This window comes from Quercus lobata, chromosome 12 (assembly GCF_001633185.2).
Source record: "Quercus lobata isolate SW786 chromosome 12, ValleyOak3.0 Primary Assembly, whole genome shotgun sequence".
Lineage (NCBI taxonomy): Eukaryota > Viridiplantae > Streptophyta > Magnoliopsida > Fagales > Fagaceae > Quercus > Quercus lobata.
The window spans coordinates 23189840-23206013 of NC_044915.1; the positions used below are offsets into that span (position 1 = coordinate 23189840).

At 33.2% G+C, this 16174-nt stretch overlaps 1 protein-coding gene across 1 annotated transcript; it reads right to left on the reverse strand.

Moving 5' to 3' along the window:
* Positions 1-1950: 1950 nt before the first annotated feature.
* On the reverse strand, positions 1951-4663 carry LOC115971792 (gibberellin receptor GID1B-like). Its single transcript, XM_031091832.1, has 2 exons — positions 4197-4663; positions 1951-3490 (listed from the first exon to the last, which is right to left on the reverse strand). The coding sequence occupies exons 1-2, from the start codon at positions 4233-4235 to the stop codon at positions 2495-2497; spliced, it is 1035 nt and encodes a 344-aa protein (XP_030947692.1). The 5' UTR covers positions 4236-4663; the 3' UTR covers positions 1951-2494.
* Between the last annotated feature and the right edge of the window lie 11511 nt (positions 4664-16174).

Consider the following 16174-nt stretch of genomic DNA (forward strand, 5'->3'; position numbering starts at 1 on the left):
ATGTTCCATTTGCTGTTCATGTATAGTATTATTATTCTAATCTTAACTTTAATTAAATTTGCAGAAGAATTTTCTACAGAAAATAAAAGGGTTATTAAAGAAGCAATCAATTTGACATGGTCCTTGAAGGGGATAAACCTTTTTTTGTTGTTGTTGTTGAGATAAACCTAATAATACCAAATTGGTCTGAAAGAGTCCAGAATCAACTAGGGTAAACTATAGGTTTTTCATTAATATAATATTAGATTAAACCACTAAAGACATGTTATTGGGATAATCATGGTGTAAACACACAAACCGTAAAAGGATGACCCACCAAAATAGATTAATCATAAAAAGTAAGCTACTGACCAAACAAAATTAAGGTTTTTGTCCATAATCTCCAATAAAGAAAAGGCATTTGTTGACAATGACTTTATTATGTCGTATTAGGGGTATACTTTCAAAACATAAACAGCTAATTTACAAGGGACAGTTCATAATAAGACATGATAAAGCTAAGACAATCTGAACAAGAAAGGTGAAAAACAAAATTAAAAATATAAAAGTCCTATACCAAAGTGAATAAATTTTGGTGATTGACAGATGCAAACTTAAGCATATATTCTAAGCAAAATGCCAGGAAAGTCAATTTGAAGACAGGGTTCCATGTCCTTGTCCAAGCTTAGCTGTTCCTACCACTTAGTGTCCACTAAAACACTTTGAAGCAATCCCAATTCCCAACAGGGTTAAATTTTTTTAAAATTTTTAAAGGGCTTGGCTTGGCTTTCATCTCTTCTTTTCTTTTGTTTTTGTTTATATTTTTTTGGTGGGTTTTCAAATGTGGTCCCTTAGAGTACTTCCAAAATTCCCAACCACTGCTAGATGGGTTTCCCCCCATCAAAACAAAGCCAATTCCTGAATTTGCTGTTATCCCAAACTCCAAATAACCCATCTAGAATTAATCAAATTGACGTAGAAAGATTGAGAAATCCATGATTTAGACTCATGTCCAATCATTTTTTTTTTTTCCTTACAAGAATTTGAAGCTTTCTTTTGGTGGATGGGGTTTGTCTATGGCTTTGTGAAGACATTAGGGTGGTCCGCCACGCCTTTGCCAAATTACAAGTAGATGAATATGGAAACACTTTCATTTCCTCCTTTTTCTTTTCACATTTGTCATTGACTTTATGTAGCCAAATTGAGGTTTAATCCTTAATGGGATGCAAAGAGAGAGGAAAACATCAAAGTGGCATTCAACTACTTACCCTATTTCTGAATCATGCTTAACCTATTTCACTATCATGCGCTATAGAAAATTTCCCCCACCAAATGATTCCAAAGAGGGAAGTGGCCTTTAAGACCCGCGTGATTGGAAATTTATTCGTAAGTTATAGATAAGAATCTTAGATTATGAAATATCTATTATTAGCATGGATGATTTTAAAATATGATTTTCAAGCACCTGGTTCAAGTAACCGAGACAACACAATACTTTTTCAAAACTTGTTGTGGATCCAGATGAAAGAAATTTTGTTCCAATTACAAAAATTATGGTGTCAGCTGTTGTGAAAATATTGGATCTTAACATTAGTTGATGTATAATAAGTTTTAAGTGTGTAATCCAACATGTGCAAAGGCATTGTGTTCATGAATCTTGCACTGGATGTTGAAGAAGCCACAAAATTTGCTGTCTAGATACAAGTAACTTTCCCATCCAGAGCTTAACATTTGTAAAATCCAGGATTAACTTTGTTATACAGTTCCAAACTAGAAAGCCTTGCTCTATATGCCTATACAAGTTAATTGGCTTTAAACTTGTCGCTACCTCCAGAAGTGAAGGCAACATTCTGAGCCATATATCAAGAAGTTGCACTTGAATTACGGTCACAACTAGCCAAGCTTAGATTTTCATCGGTGAAAGAAATGACAGGACAAAAGAAACAATACAAGGATTAGCTCTATCAGAAATGATAATAAAGGCTAAAGAGCAAACAAAATCTTTATATAACTAGAACACAAGTATAACATACATGACTCATTACATGACGGATACATTCCAGTCCATGTACTGAAATTAGTGCTTATAATGATATATCCATTTACTAAAACAGATAGATCAACCACCAAACATTACCCCTATACTTCTCTCTCTATTTGCAGCTGGAAGTTAACCAGGGTAAGTTTATATCTGGTGGTTCAGCCAAATCTCACAAATCAAATGAGTGAGTTCTGATACTTCTGAGCTTCTGATAGTGGCTTTCCCTGATAGAATACATTTATGTACCTAAAAGACATAGGCAGTAATCTTCCAGACCAAGAACAAACAAACCCCCAGAGTTGCAGAACTCTCTTTATCACCATGAATGGCAATGGAGTAAGAAGTAATACTACACAATCATATATAGGTATATAACTACACACCATAACTGCAAAAGGGGGGGAAAAAAAGAACCCAAGTGAAGTGTCAAGCTTCTATTATGTATGGCTGTTGTAGGTGAGGTTAAGTAGTGTATTAACAGTTAGGATTCACAAAGTTGTTTATCTCCTCCATTAGGCAATAGAAGTGGTCATTATTTGGCAAGAAGTAGAACCCAATGGTGGCCTCCTTTAAGTAAAGAAGTTTTACCTCTTGGCCAGCTTTTCGGAGCCCTTCCACATAAGCCAATTGCCAATCTTGTACAAGATCCAAACCAGCAACCACAACAAGACTTTTGGGGAACTTGAGTCCTTCAATACTTATTCCCCTGGGGCCAAATGGATTACTTGCCGGATGGTCTCTATCTTCCCCTTCAGGAAGATAAGCCCTCCAATACCAATCGCGGTCTTGAATTGTAACGAAGTATTTACCATCCAATCTTTTCTCTGATTCAGTTCTAGTTTTCCCAGCAAACATTGGATGAAGAAGGATGTTACCCAATACCTCAACTTCTGCCTCGGCGGCCTTCACTGCTACATGGTGAGCAATGTTTCCACCAGAACTATCTCCAGCCAAATATACATGAACCTTGGAATCTTTCCCACTCTGAAGCCATGTTCTTGATTTAACCCACTTAAGAGCAGTCCAACCATCATCATATGCACAGGGGTATCTATGTTCAGGTGCTCTGCGGTAATTTACAGAAACCACAACAGCCTTGCAGATGCTCACAAGCCGGCGACAAAAAGTGTCATAAATAGCACTATTGGCTGAAGAATGTGCGAAGCTTCCACCATGGAAGAAAATTATGACAGGGACAATCTTGGTAGTGCTCAAGGGCTTCTCAAGCTCTAATATGCCCCATTGAGCCTCATTTGCCGGGGCTGGTTGGTAAACCCGGTTAAGAAGTCCGGTGACTCTATCAACATGATCAAAGGAAAAAACTCCATCGACTGGGATTGTATTGGCAGGGACTTTGCGGTCAAGAAACTCGGCCAATTCACGGTTGAATGTCCCATCAGAACGGCGAAGGATATTGTAAGCCAGCTTGAAATTGGAGATGAGTACCCATGTATTGAGTGGCACAACCCTCTACACGAAAAGAAAAATGAAAAAAGAAAAAGTTCAAAGATTGAAAGGATAAGAACTAATATGCCATTTTCAGTTTACAGAACCTTAATAGAGCCTAAGTAGTAACAACCAAATTGATTGTATGCATACGACAAACTCTTAACATACCCAGAACAGAAAAATTATGAAAATGTCTAAGGCAACGGTGAAAAACACATGAAATTTTAAGCAGTGAAGAGAGGAAGCAGTAGAAAATAAATATTAGACATGAAACAAAAAGAGGAAACCATTTAACATGGTGAAAAATTGCCACTTTTGCACCAAATCAAACTCGAATTTCTCAAAGTTGGATTTTCCAGAACAACAAAATTTCTTCAAGAAATAGAAAGAAGAAAGAGACTCAAACACAATCCATGATCCATACCATCACATCTACAACTCATTGCACCATCCAAAAAGCCATTACAGACATGGGAAACAATTCAAAGTTAAAAAAATCACAAATGGCACCTGAAACAATTCAACTCCTTCAAAATGAAAGGCACCAAAATCGAAACTCCAGCCCCAAAACCCAAACACCAACATAGAAGAATATACAAAATCAAACAAACCCATCAACCAAATGATCATACAAGCTCCAAACTTTAAGAACATAACACCACCAATAGGACCAATACACTGGAAGCAGGGAAAGTACAACAAGCCCAAGATATGAAGCTAAAAATACCTTGGATTCATTGAGGTTGACTTCATTACTACCAGCCATGACACTCCAAAAGATTCAAAACCAAAACCAACAAGAAGCTCTAAGAGTCTAAAAAAAAAACCCAACAAGCCCTTTAATTTTTCATAACCAAAAACAAAGGTTTTTTTTTTTTTTGTTCAGAAGAAGTGAGAGGTGAGGTGAGGTGAGGTGAGAGTAGAGAAAAGAAGAAGGTAATGAAAGACTAATAATAAAGGGTGTGTGTTGTTTTCATTGGTGGCTTTGGCGTTTGGAGGACACTGATAGATTCCTCGTTTTTGGGTTTATGCTGAAATATGAAGAGAAGAGACACTTGTTTTTCTGAGATATTAAGAACAGGGAACAGAAAGCGTTCAGAGAGACAGCAGAGAAAGAGAGAGAAATGAAAGATGATAGAAAAGAAAAGGATAGAGAGAAAATGAAAAGTACATATAAACACAATTACACACACATACACTCTCTCTCTCAAAGAGAAAGAAAGAGATGGGTGAGAAAGATAAGAGAGACACGCAGAGAGAGAGAGAGAGAGTCAAACGCAAAGGAACGACGGTGATGGACGGAGACGACAGAGACGACAAAGCGGGCGGCCGAATTAAACTGTTCATTGGGTCCTACCATTTCTTATTCTATATGTTTTTTTATTTATTATTTATTTGTGTTTTTGTTTTCTTTATTTATTATAGGACTAGTTTAATTTCTACTCGGTTCTTTTCTCTTTTTATTATTATTTTATTTATTTGTTTTTTGGGGTGTGATCTGGAAATTAAAGAAAAAGTTGGCACTTGGCAATTGGGCATGGTTGGCTATTGGCAGGCCTGGTTTGGCTTTTGTTTGTTTATTGTTTATTGTTATTATTTATGCAATATTTCAAGCAACCCTTTTTTGTCTCACCCTAGGATACAACCATTATTTGCATGAGATGTACCTTAAGGCTATTAATTATTGATTAGTTATTGGGCTCAAGAAAAAAAAAAACATTTTTTGTATTACATTAATTAATGCAATTATATACTTTTTTTTATAAATATAATATAATTTTAATTTATGGGCACTATTTCTTTAAGAATGTTTTCATCATCAAGTTAATATGATAATTGGTTTTTGTTTCTAAAAAAAGAAAAGAAGAAAATGCTAATTGGTTTTTGTTTTAAGAGAGAATGAGGGATTGAAATCCAAATCTATTATTCAACGACAAGATACTTTATTAGTTAAACTAATTAAATTAATTAAATAACCTACAATAAAAAACATACAAAAATTTACTTTCTTTGTATTTTATTATATTTATTTTGATAAAAAATGTAAATAAATCAAACACTTATTTATATGGTTAATAGAAAATACGCACAATAAAGTGAAAAACATTTTCAATGGTAACTTTTCTCTTCTCACCCCATTCTCCAAGGGGCTAACAAATAGAAAATAATTTCTTATTTAGTATCTAATTTGTAAATGAAAAATTGTGTTCATGTACTTTTTTGAAATTACAATAAATATTAATAATTTTTCATCTGAGCCAAACAATTATTTTTTTTTACTCACTTTCATATGGTTACAATCTACAAGAAAACAAGTTGATATTTTTAATTTAAAAAAAAAGTTTTATATTAAAAAAAACGACGCATACAATAGGAATAATTTCTTTGCACATTTATATTCATCACTTGAGATTCCTCTTTGAGAGTTTGTTTCGTTCAACTTTCAAGTATTGATTCTTTAGTGGATATGAGATATTGTGATCATATCTAAATAAAGTAACCACAATTAGTTGCCTCCATTAGATGAGAATAATTTCTTTTGGAGTTCTATACCTTTTTTTTTTTTTAATTGCTTTTCTTCTAGTTATCCTTCACTTTTTTTTTAATGACATTTGTGGTGAACATTATTGATGTAATGGATGTAAATTTAAATGAGAGTAATCATGAAAAATATCTTATTTAATGTAAAGTAATGATTGTGGAGGGGAGTGTTTCTTTTCATGCTTCATGTTAGATTTATGTTTTAGTTTATATTAAAAATTTATATAAAAAAGATATAAGGGGAGAGAAAGATGTACACTATCATAGGAGTTTGTGCTTAATGACGAGAGATGTTTAGTGCTTTTCTCCCTTAGGAAAAAGTATTAGTTAAAAACTTCATTACAACTAGCTCAAAGATTGATATTCAACTAAGACTTTTACCTTAGACCACTTTCCATTTGTTAGTACTTCTTTAGAACTTTAGACTAATGAGTATTATATTCTGGTTTAAAAAAGAAAAAAAGAGAGAGTACTAAATTGGGACAAAAATAGGTTTGTTATACATCTAATAAAAATGATTATCATTTTTTTTTTTGGATTCAATTCAACAAATATGATAACTTATTATCAAAACTACCCTGATGGATAGCTTAAAACATAATCCATATCAGAAAGTTTTTTGTTGTTGAATAATGAATTTAGAATCGAATTCCATCTACACTAAAAAAGAAAAATTGATACTTTGACTTAATGGTAAGGAATAATTATAATAGAACAAACATATTATAGTTTCAAAACTTAACATATCTACATATTTTTAGGGAGGGGGGAGGGAGGGAGGCAAGAATTTGTTTGATCAACCCTTGTAATATAGTGATGTTTCTATTAGACTTTTTTTTTTTTTTTTTTTTTTTCATAAAATAGAATAGTCAGATTTGATTCATAATTATAGTAAAATTTATGAAAAAAAAAGTTAAAATACTACTAATTATGTAATTTAATTGATTTACACCCTCAACAATTACAATAATATTAATGTGCCCCTTTTGTCATCGTCCATTAATCTCATTGTTAATCTTAATCCACCCAAAAATAATGTTATTTTAAAACAAAAATATAAAAAAAGGATATCATTTTTAGACGAGTTAACTCACAAAAATTTATCAAACCATAACATAATGACCACATTAACATGGTTAGAACTATCAAGTCCGTAACTGCAAGTTTTGGAAGTTGATAAACAAATTTAGTCTTACTCTAAATTTTAATTTTTATTAAGTTTGAAAAGTATTATCTGACATCTTAAATATAGTTGAAGGACATAGATAAGTAGTGATTAACAATTTTTTGTTACAATTATCACAGACACAGTCATTGTCAATAACATTTCATCAAGATTTTTCAAATCTAATAGCTAGATTTCAAAGAAAAATATATACATTTAAAAAAAAAAAAAAATTTAGGAGAAGTAAATAACTACTCCAAAAGGTTCTGGAACTAGTCAAAAACTGATCTGGCAAAAGCCGTACGAATTTAGAGAAAAAAAAAATTGGAGAGAAAAAAACAAAATAATCAAAAGAAGCAGACAAAGAGTTTTTCTGCGTGCGGCCGACGCCAAGGCACGTGGCGACAAAGGGTTCCATCTCAACTCTCTTTTAGCCTATCCAATTATCCAATTCCCCAAAATACCCTCCACATGCTCTGGAAATAACGAAACCTGCCACTCGACCACGACTACGTGTTTTGTCCTCTAGCGCAAAGCGCGTGACGGCATGTTTTTTGTCAGAGCTTGAAGAGAGCTTTCCTTTTAATAATTTTGTTTTTTTCCCAAGCACAAAAATAAAAATAAAAAAGAAAAGAAAAATGTGGGCTTTGGATTTTGTCGTATTCTATAGAGACTGTTTCTATATCACCATCTTCTTGTGGGTAATGGACACCTGTCAAGGACACATAACTCACGTTTTTAAGTCATGGGTCCTACCCTCTAAAGTCTTTTTATTCTTGAAACAACTTGATACGATGATCAAAAACTCAATTAGTGGGACCCTTCTTTTAAAAAAAAAAAGAAAAAAAAAGACCCACCTGTGATTTGCATTGTGGAATATGGATTTGCCACGTCTTATGGTTTTGGAGCTTTGCTTTGTTTTGTGTTTGTGTTTGTGTGATTGATTAGGTTATTTTTCTTATAACAAAATTGATGTGGGACCTAATAAAGGATCTCCGCCGTTGGTTTTGTTTGATGGAAAAGGTCCAAGCTATGATGGCTGTGCGATAAAGTTTGACAAAACAAACAAGAAATCAAAAGTATTAGGTACTTTGGTTATTTGTACTTTAAGCTAATCTTGACCGTTCATTTTTTTAATTTTTTTATTTGATGGGAAAACGTTTTACAATTACAATACAAGTAAGCCAAAGATTCTTTAATACATGAAAATGAAATCCTTATCAAGGTGGCTTTCCGACTCTTATCAATTTTATTGCTCCTAATAAGTTTCTTCGAGGTTTAGTGAGGTGGGTTTGATATGACTGAGTCTTTTGTCTTTAGTCCTAGTTTAGTTTAAGAAATTAACGGATAAAAAAAAATCAAGATATTCAAACTTATCGTAAAGATGACATAATACAATTGTATTTTGAAAAAAAGTAAATTATATTAAAGTTGTACACAAATCAAAATCTTAACACAAATCAAATTTTGTGTTAGAAACATTTCTCCTCTTCCTTGTGTGTGCGTTTGTTTCTTAAAAAATAGAAATGAGTAATTGTCTTACATTGTTTTAAAAGTTATTATGGCTTTTGAGTGAAATTGTGGTGTGTCTTTGTGTTAGAATATTTTTCCCTCTCTCTTGTATGTGTGTTTGTTTCTAAAAAAAAAAATAAATAAATAAATACCATGAATTTAGCAACCAAAAAAAAAAAAAAAAAACCATGAATTTAGCAACCAAAAAAAAAAAAAAAAAACCATTAAATGGTATGGTATGAATAGAGAGTTATAAGTTTGAGTTCATAATGGGGTAAAATTTACTATCTTTCTTGAAAGAAATGAATGCCCTAGGGCTAATTCTATAATATCACTCACAATCTTAGGCCCTAAGATCACGAAAACAAAACAACTTCCCCAAAATGTCTTGGTCATTGGAGACTGAGCATTATTGTTCAAAGTTTAGTGTAGCAGTCAAATTTATATATATGAATTTATAATCCTTTTGCACTGACCAGGATAAAATGGTCAATGTCTATTTTCCTGGCTAAGCTAATTCGTAGGGGTGACATTTTCGATTAAGAAAAATATATACTTTTTAGAGAAGATGATACGATATTTTAGGATAGTTTTATGAGTAATTTTAACTTTCATACACCTATGAAAATATGTTATTTATTTATTTATTCTATCTTCTCTCTTTTTTTCAATGTGAAGCACATGCTATCATTCTTACAAACATGAGACTCCAAAAACCCTAGATATGTCAGCCAAACCAGAAGATGATAAATTGTCATAAACCTTACAACTATGCACCATCTAATACCAAAAGAAAAAAGTAATGATAATAAAGGCAAAGAAAGCATAGACTTTGAAATCTTAGAACAACTCCAACGCCCACCTATAGAGAAAGTTTCCAGTAGTTTCTTTTAATAAAAACTTCTTGGTTTCCATGAGAGCATCATTGTTCACATGTAACAACATAAATATAAAGTGTCTTAAGTTATTATTACGTGACTTTTTCTTAAACTCGGGTAAATATTAGCGTACACTGATTATTACACACAACCGTATATACATATTTTATACCAAAATTGTGATTTGGGGTTGTTTTACACAAAAATAATTGTATACAACAATTAGTGTGAAATAAACATTACTGCCGACTCGTAATATTTTTGGTTTCATATAATTAACATTGACAATAAAAGATAAAGACAAAACGTATAAAACCAAAGTTGATGTAAAAGAAAAAAAAAAAAAAAAAGAAGAGTAAAATAATAGCACGCTAGTGCTTGCATATTTGGATGCATATGTTGTCCTTATTTGAAGGTTTGGCTAAGCATGTGCCACACACATACAAACTATACCAAACATCTTTGCCGTGTTGCTTACTACACCTTTTCTTTTCTTTTTTCGTCTTCAGCTTCCCTTTCTTTCCTTTTTCTATTAGCATGCGCTCTTTCTCTCTCTTTATTCAATAGGCTATCTGTATCTTTTGGGAGTTAATTTTTTCTTTTCTTTCTCTCTAATAACGTGCGGCCCACTATGAGTTTTGGCCTTTTCTGCATTAGGTCAACAACTAGGAGCAGCTTTCGGCCTCTTGTGCCAATTGGGTCAATTCCACCAAGTGGAAAATGATTTTTTGATGTATAATGTCTTTTTTTTTTTTTCTCTTTTTTTTAACTTACCCAAAAATTTAGATCAGATGGGTCAGTGTAGGCACCAAAAAAAAACCTCTTCCCTTCTCTTTTCTTTTTTGCTAGGACAGTATAGAAAGAAATTAGATTTGATGTATTGCCAGTGCCAAAGGTTTTTTTATTTTTTTATTTTAAAAAGAGTTTCAACCTATTATATCTGTTCTTAATGATAGTTCTTTATCATAAAATAAAGATATCAATCAACTTTTGGTGTAGACAGAAATTAAACCCCAAATCCCTTATTCGACCATCCGAAACTTTACTAATTGGGTTAACTCGAATTCACTTTTCTTGTTCTTCTTTATTATAGAAACAAAGAGATCAGAGCAATTGGGTTCTTCTCCTTTTCTTTTTTCCTAAATATATATAGGAAGAAATAGATTATATAATAGCCATCAATCCCATCATATTCATTGCATATTTTCATATACTATAAGGCTGGCTTCTAGGTGCAATGGAGCTAGAAAGTTATAACAATTCATATAAAAACAGAGTTCAATTTTTATAACATTTTTTTTTTTACTAGAAACTATCATGAAACAACTAATTTGTGCATATTGTGTGTTAGGACATATGTGATTCACTTGTTAAGAACATATATCACTATTTTATGTAATTAACTTATCTTTTGACAAAACGTACTTTACCTGTATTTGGATAGATCTAAGATGTGTTTAATATTTCAAGAAACTGTGTTTCAAGATCAAGTGTTGAAAACATGCAAGTCTGTTCAAGATTCAAGCTGAAGAAGTGCTGTTTATTAAATCTCGACAGCTAGCTATCCATCGAGCTTAAGAAGCTGTTCCAGTCCCGTGGCTCGACAGCTGCTTGACAGCACCTCGACAGACAGCTATTTGTCAAGTTTTATGAAAAAAAAAATTTCAGTTCTGTTTTGATTCTAATCCGTGATTATGTGTTTGGGCCTTCTTTTCTTCTAACTCTAGACATATAAAAAGATTATTTTAAGGGCCGTCAAAGTGTACACAAGTTGCACAAGTGTTGAGCAAAGTTTGTTCAAACAATTTGTAACCGGAGACAAAGTTTTGCCCTAATTCATCATTCTTGTGAAGAAGTTGCTGTGTATGTACACCGTAGGGTTTTGTGACCAAGTATCTTCTTGATCTTCATCGTTGGGATGGAAAAAAGAACTTTGCAGCCAACAACTTTCTCTAGTTTATGATTGAAGTCGCGTACTGGGATTCGTGCATTGGTTAGTCACGTACTTAGAAGCTGTGCATCGAAAAGGGAAATTGTCACTACAGAACAAGTCCAATTGGGTATTGGGGTAAGGGTTCAACTGTAGGTTGGTATAAGGTACTGAGATTCCTTTACTTGTAACCGCTTGTTGTGATAATAGTGGAATTTCGGGAGTGGTGATCTGAAAATTACCCGGTGAGATTTTTGCCGTTAGGTTTTCCCCATTTGTAAAAAAATCTCCGTGTTATTTATTTTTTGCTGCATAATTAGTTTATTGGTGATTTGTTTGTGCTACCACGCGTTTGCATGATTAATTAACTTGACTAAATTAATTGGTTAATTTATCACAATGGGTCAATTCGTTTTTGGCCTATCATTGTGAATAACAAAAACAACTTTTGAGAAGACAGATCTTGATAGACATATTATTTGCTGCATGTATCTGAATTTTCAATTTCTTTGAGCATCTTCAAATTACTTGCATTTTCAAACATTTTTATTTTTGTACAGAGTATAATTACTTTTATAAATTTTGATAAACTATCATATATCCAAAAAAAAAAACTTAAAAGGGTTTTAAACAAAAGGTAAATTAAAGTATTTAACAACTATTCTGACACATTCAAAATAAAATTATGAAAAGAGATATATATTGGGCGCATATGGATGGTTGTTCTTTTGTGTTTTCAATTGACATGCATGGTTTTTTTTTTTTTTTTTTAGGCTGAGAAAGAACAAAAAATGACATGTGTAAAGACTGATGGGTTAATATAAGCATATGCTTTCTATGTATATATGTCTTTTCCCCCTATGTATATATGTCTTTCTTCTTCTTTTTTCCTCTATATTTTTTTCCCCAAAGTAGTATTTTAGATTTTCTAGCTGTTAACTTGATTTGATCCTAAAAGAAAATTGTAGGTAAAGTCTTATGTCATTGAATAAAAGATATGAGATTCGAATCATGTCTTCATAAAAACCTAATTTGTATCTTGATCTATTTTAAAACAATTATCATGAAGTAGAAACTATAATTTAAAATTCTATTGTATCTATAAAATAAAATTTAAAAAAAATGGAGAAATGATAGGCAATTGGAGACAATTTTAAAAGGAGAATAGCGAAGAATATTCCCTTTGTGCTTTCCTTCTATGGCCCAGCTAATTGAATTTTCACTAATCAAATCTTCTTGTGCTTAACTTCTAAAAATGTTTCTTCATGTAGTACTTTGAACATTCTAGATAAAGAATAGAGGTGATGATGGTAACCAATCATAATAATTCTTTTGTTAATGAATTCTAACCAAGATGACATCTTCTTCCATTATAAGAGTAAAATGAATAGTGAGATCAATGTTCAAGATTTATAGGTGAATGTATAACATATTAATAAAGAAAAAGACATAAGAATTCCTTATCTTGTTTTAGCCTAAATAAACACAAGGATGAGAGAGGTTCAAAGTCATTGATCACTTGCATTACCTACAGCAACAATATTTAAAATATAATGGTCATTATTTAAATGTAATGGCCCTTATATTAATAAAACACTATAGTTAATGTTATGCATCCCTTTAACAAAAATTTAAAATAATATATAATTTTATGTTTTATGTTTTATATTAGGTTGCACAAAATGTTGTCTTTAGGTTTTCCCTTTGCCTCCACTAGGTTAACTTTTTATTGGGTATTTGGAGAAAGAAAGCTATATGCAATGAATGTGTGGTCTTGGGTGATGAAGTCACTCTTGATTAATTAATACAAAAACACCACCAGACTTGGTTCATTGCATGTGAGGTATTGGGTGATTAATTAGATTCTCCCATTGAGCAAAGAAGTATCACATGCTTGTTTATAATCGTCTTTCACAATATTTTCTCATTACCAAAACATAAAAAAGTTACATAATAAAAACTGTGCTTTATATATGTTAGGTAAGACCGAATGTTGAAGCAGACATCACTCAAGTATTTTGGTCCAAGATTTTCTATGATGACAATTTTATTGAAAAAAACAAAGTATGCATGACCCATTTGGCTTACCATTAATCCATGCACTTTGTGGTCAAGCTGATTCAACTTTCAATTATGCTTTCCCATGCTTCAAATTAATCAGACAAAATAGGCATGTTTGTCATGTGTTTGCTACATAGTGAACTGCCTAATTTTGGTGTTGAAATATATTGCATAAATCACCCAGATAATCATAGCATAATAGTATAAACCCCATAGTGGGAGAGGAAGAGATTTTGGATTAAATAAATTAAACCATTATTTTCAATTCAAATAACAAAAACAATATAGGAAGCACCAAAGTTAAAGTGGAGTCCAAGAATTGGCCTTAAACAAAGAAGATTTCAATCATTGTCTTGGTCACTGAGTCTAGTTACCTTGTGACATATAGTCCATGATATCAAATTGGGTCTATTTGTTTCTTTGTGATGAATAGGAGAGACCAATCAAACCTCGAGACAAACTAAAATGGGTTTGACAACCACCCTCGTGATATATGAAAATTACACTTCCCAATATTTTGAATAATTGAGGCTCTACCCTTTGCTTTATGAAAATTCAATGTTCTTACTTTAGTTGCAACTTTATAACCATTTGTTTTGTGGGGTCAACTCTCTCTCTATCTCTAATGTCGCAGAAAAGGAGGGGAAAAAAAAAAAGGTGAAAGCAATTGGGTTTTAACTAGGGGAATTGTTGGGTATTGGGGAAGAAAAACAATTTTTGCTGATAGGTAACATTATAAATTACAAGGAATTCCAGTACCGTATTACAACAGTTCATTGAATTTCCATGTCAAAGTTTTCTTCTTCTTTTTTGAAAGCTCCATGTCAAAGTTAAATACCCTTTTTTTTTTTTTTTAATTGGCAAGTGGTTATTGAATATTATATAGTGAGAAACATCTCTAACTTAATCCTGAAACAATTATTTAATTAATTAGATCATGTGTTAGTTAATTCAATTAGGGACAACTTAGTCCTTAGTGAAAATTTCCAAGAAGCTACAATTCCCCCCCCCCCCCCCCCCCAAAAAAAAAGGAATCCTCAAATGGAGAATTGTCAGAGATTGTTATTTGTTAAAAACACCTTCTTGTGGCAGCCCATTTGGCCTTCAAAAAATAAATGAATGTAAATTGTATAATCACTTGGGATAGGAAGTTCTGAAATCTAATGGTAGACTTTGTAAAAATTACATGGGGGAGTTCTTATATTGCTCCAAGATAATTAAATATATTTCAATTTTAAAATTTTTTTGGTATCTTCTATTGATGGATAATTGAATGAGTTAGAGTACATGTTAGCATCGAATTTAATTAAGTTAAATAAGCATTAATTTATCAAAATATTATAGTAATTGAAAATGATGTTTGAGAATGACGATGAAATAGATGATGAAATGATGAGAGAAAATAAGGAAGAAAACGACCTTAGCTAACATTATGTGTGTTGATGGCCTTTTCGAAAGCCCAAGTGGAAGGGAAAAGCCCGGCAGCACGGACAGAAAGGGGTTGGCAAATGGATAGAAAACCCATTAAACCCAAGCAGCAGGAATAATGGATCACAGGCGCATGAGATAAACAAATGAGTTTTGAGGAGGTAAATGGGCTTAAAGGAGCCCGGAAAGAGAGAAAAAGCAAACCATGGGCAGTATATGATGTGGAAAAGTGAGAATAGGCCGCGGTAGGCCCAAAGTAATGAAAACAAAGAAAGTAAGGGGTTGATGGCAAGCCCATGAACCCCAAGGATGAGGAATAACGTAATTGGGCTGGAGAAGCCCAAAGAATTTAGTAAAAGTCCATGGTGATGCGAAGTTAGGAAAAGGGCTAAGGAAGCCCAAGGAAAGCAAACGAGCCTAGGACGCCTAAGGGAAAACAAATGGGATACAGGAGCCCGCTAGTAATGTAACACAAGAACCGATGATCTTGCTGGGCCATTAGGGGAAGAATAAACGGCAGGCCCAAAGGGGTCCAGCCAGATTGAAACAAAACAAACTCAGTAGGAATGATAGAGTGATATGACAGGAGATAGTAGCAGGAAGAAGGGTGGGCTGAGGAAAAAGCAAAGTCCATCATCAAGCAAGGCTCAGCCCCAAATAGGGCAAGCCATAAAGGAAATGGAAACCAGAAAATGGTCAAGAACGGACGGCAGACTGTGTAGACCAACCAGGTAAACGCATGAGTAGCAGACAGATTTTGGACATACATAGAAGAAAGGCACGCGCAAAGCCCATACTCCACCAGCCTGTACCCAGCCAATACAGGACACAGTGAGGTCATGGGTCAGAGGTAAAGGGGTATGGTTTGGTGGTAGGGAGAGGGGAAAACCTATTTTGGGGTTCCTGCTAGGGCTCTTTTGGGGGAAGTGTTCTGTTGGGATGACATACCACCAAACGGGAAAAGTTGAGTTGGAACCACTAGGTGCATGCCATGAAGGATAGGGATAGGGAGAAAGAAGGCACCCACACCGTAGCAGGAAAGAGTGTCACGACAGACAAACAAACAAAATAGCCTTCTTTTATTTGGCGATGGAGAATGGCTCACAGTCGGACTAATGGTGGTCGGCAGGTACACCCAAACCAGACAAAGGTGGTTAAGGGCTAAAATAGTAAAATCCGGTCACGACAGG

Coding starts and splice junctions, on each gene's coding strand:
- LOC115971792 (XM_031091832.1), bottom strand. CDS start 4,235: ATGGCTGGTAGTAATGAAGTCAACCTCAATGAATCCAAG. Junction 3,491..4,196: donor TCAACCTCAATGAATCCAAG/GTATTTTTAGCT, acceptor CTTTTCGTGTAG/AGGGTTGTGCCACTCAATAC.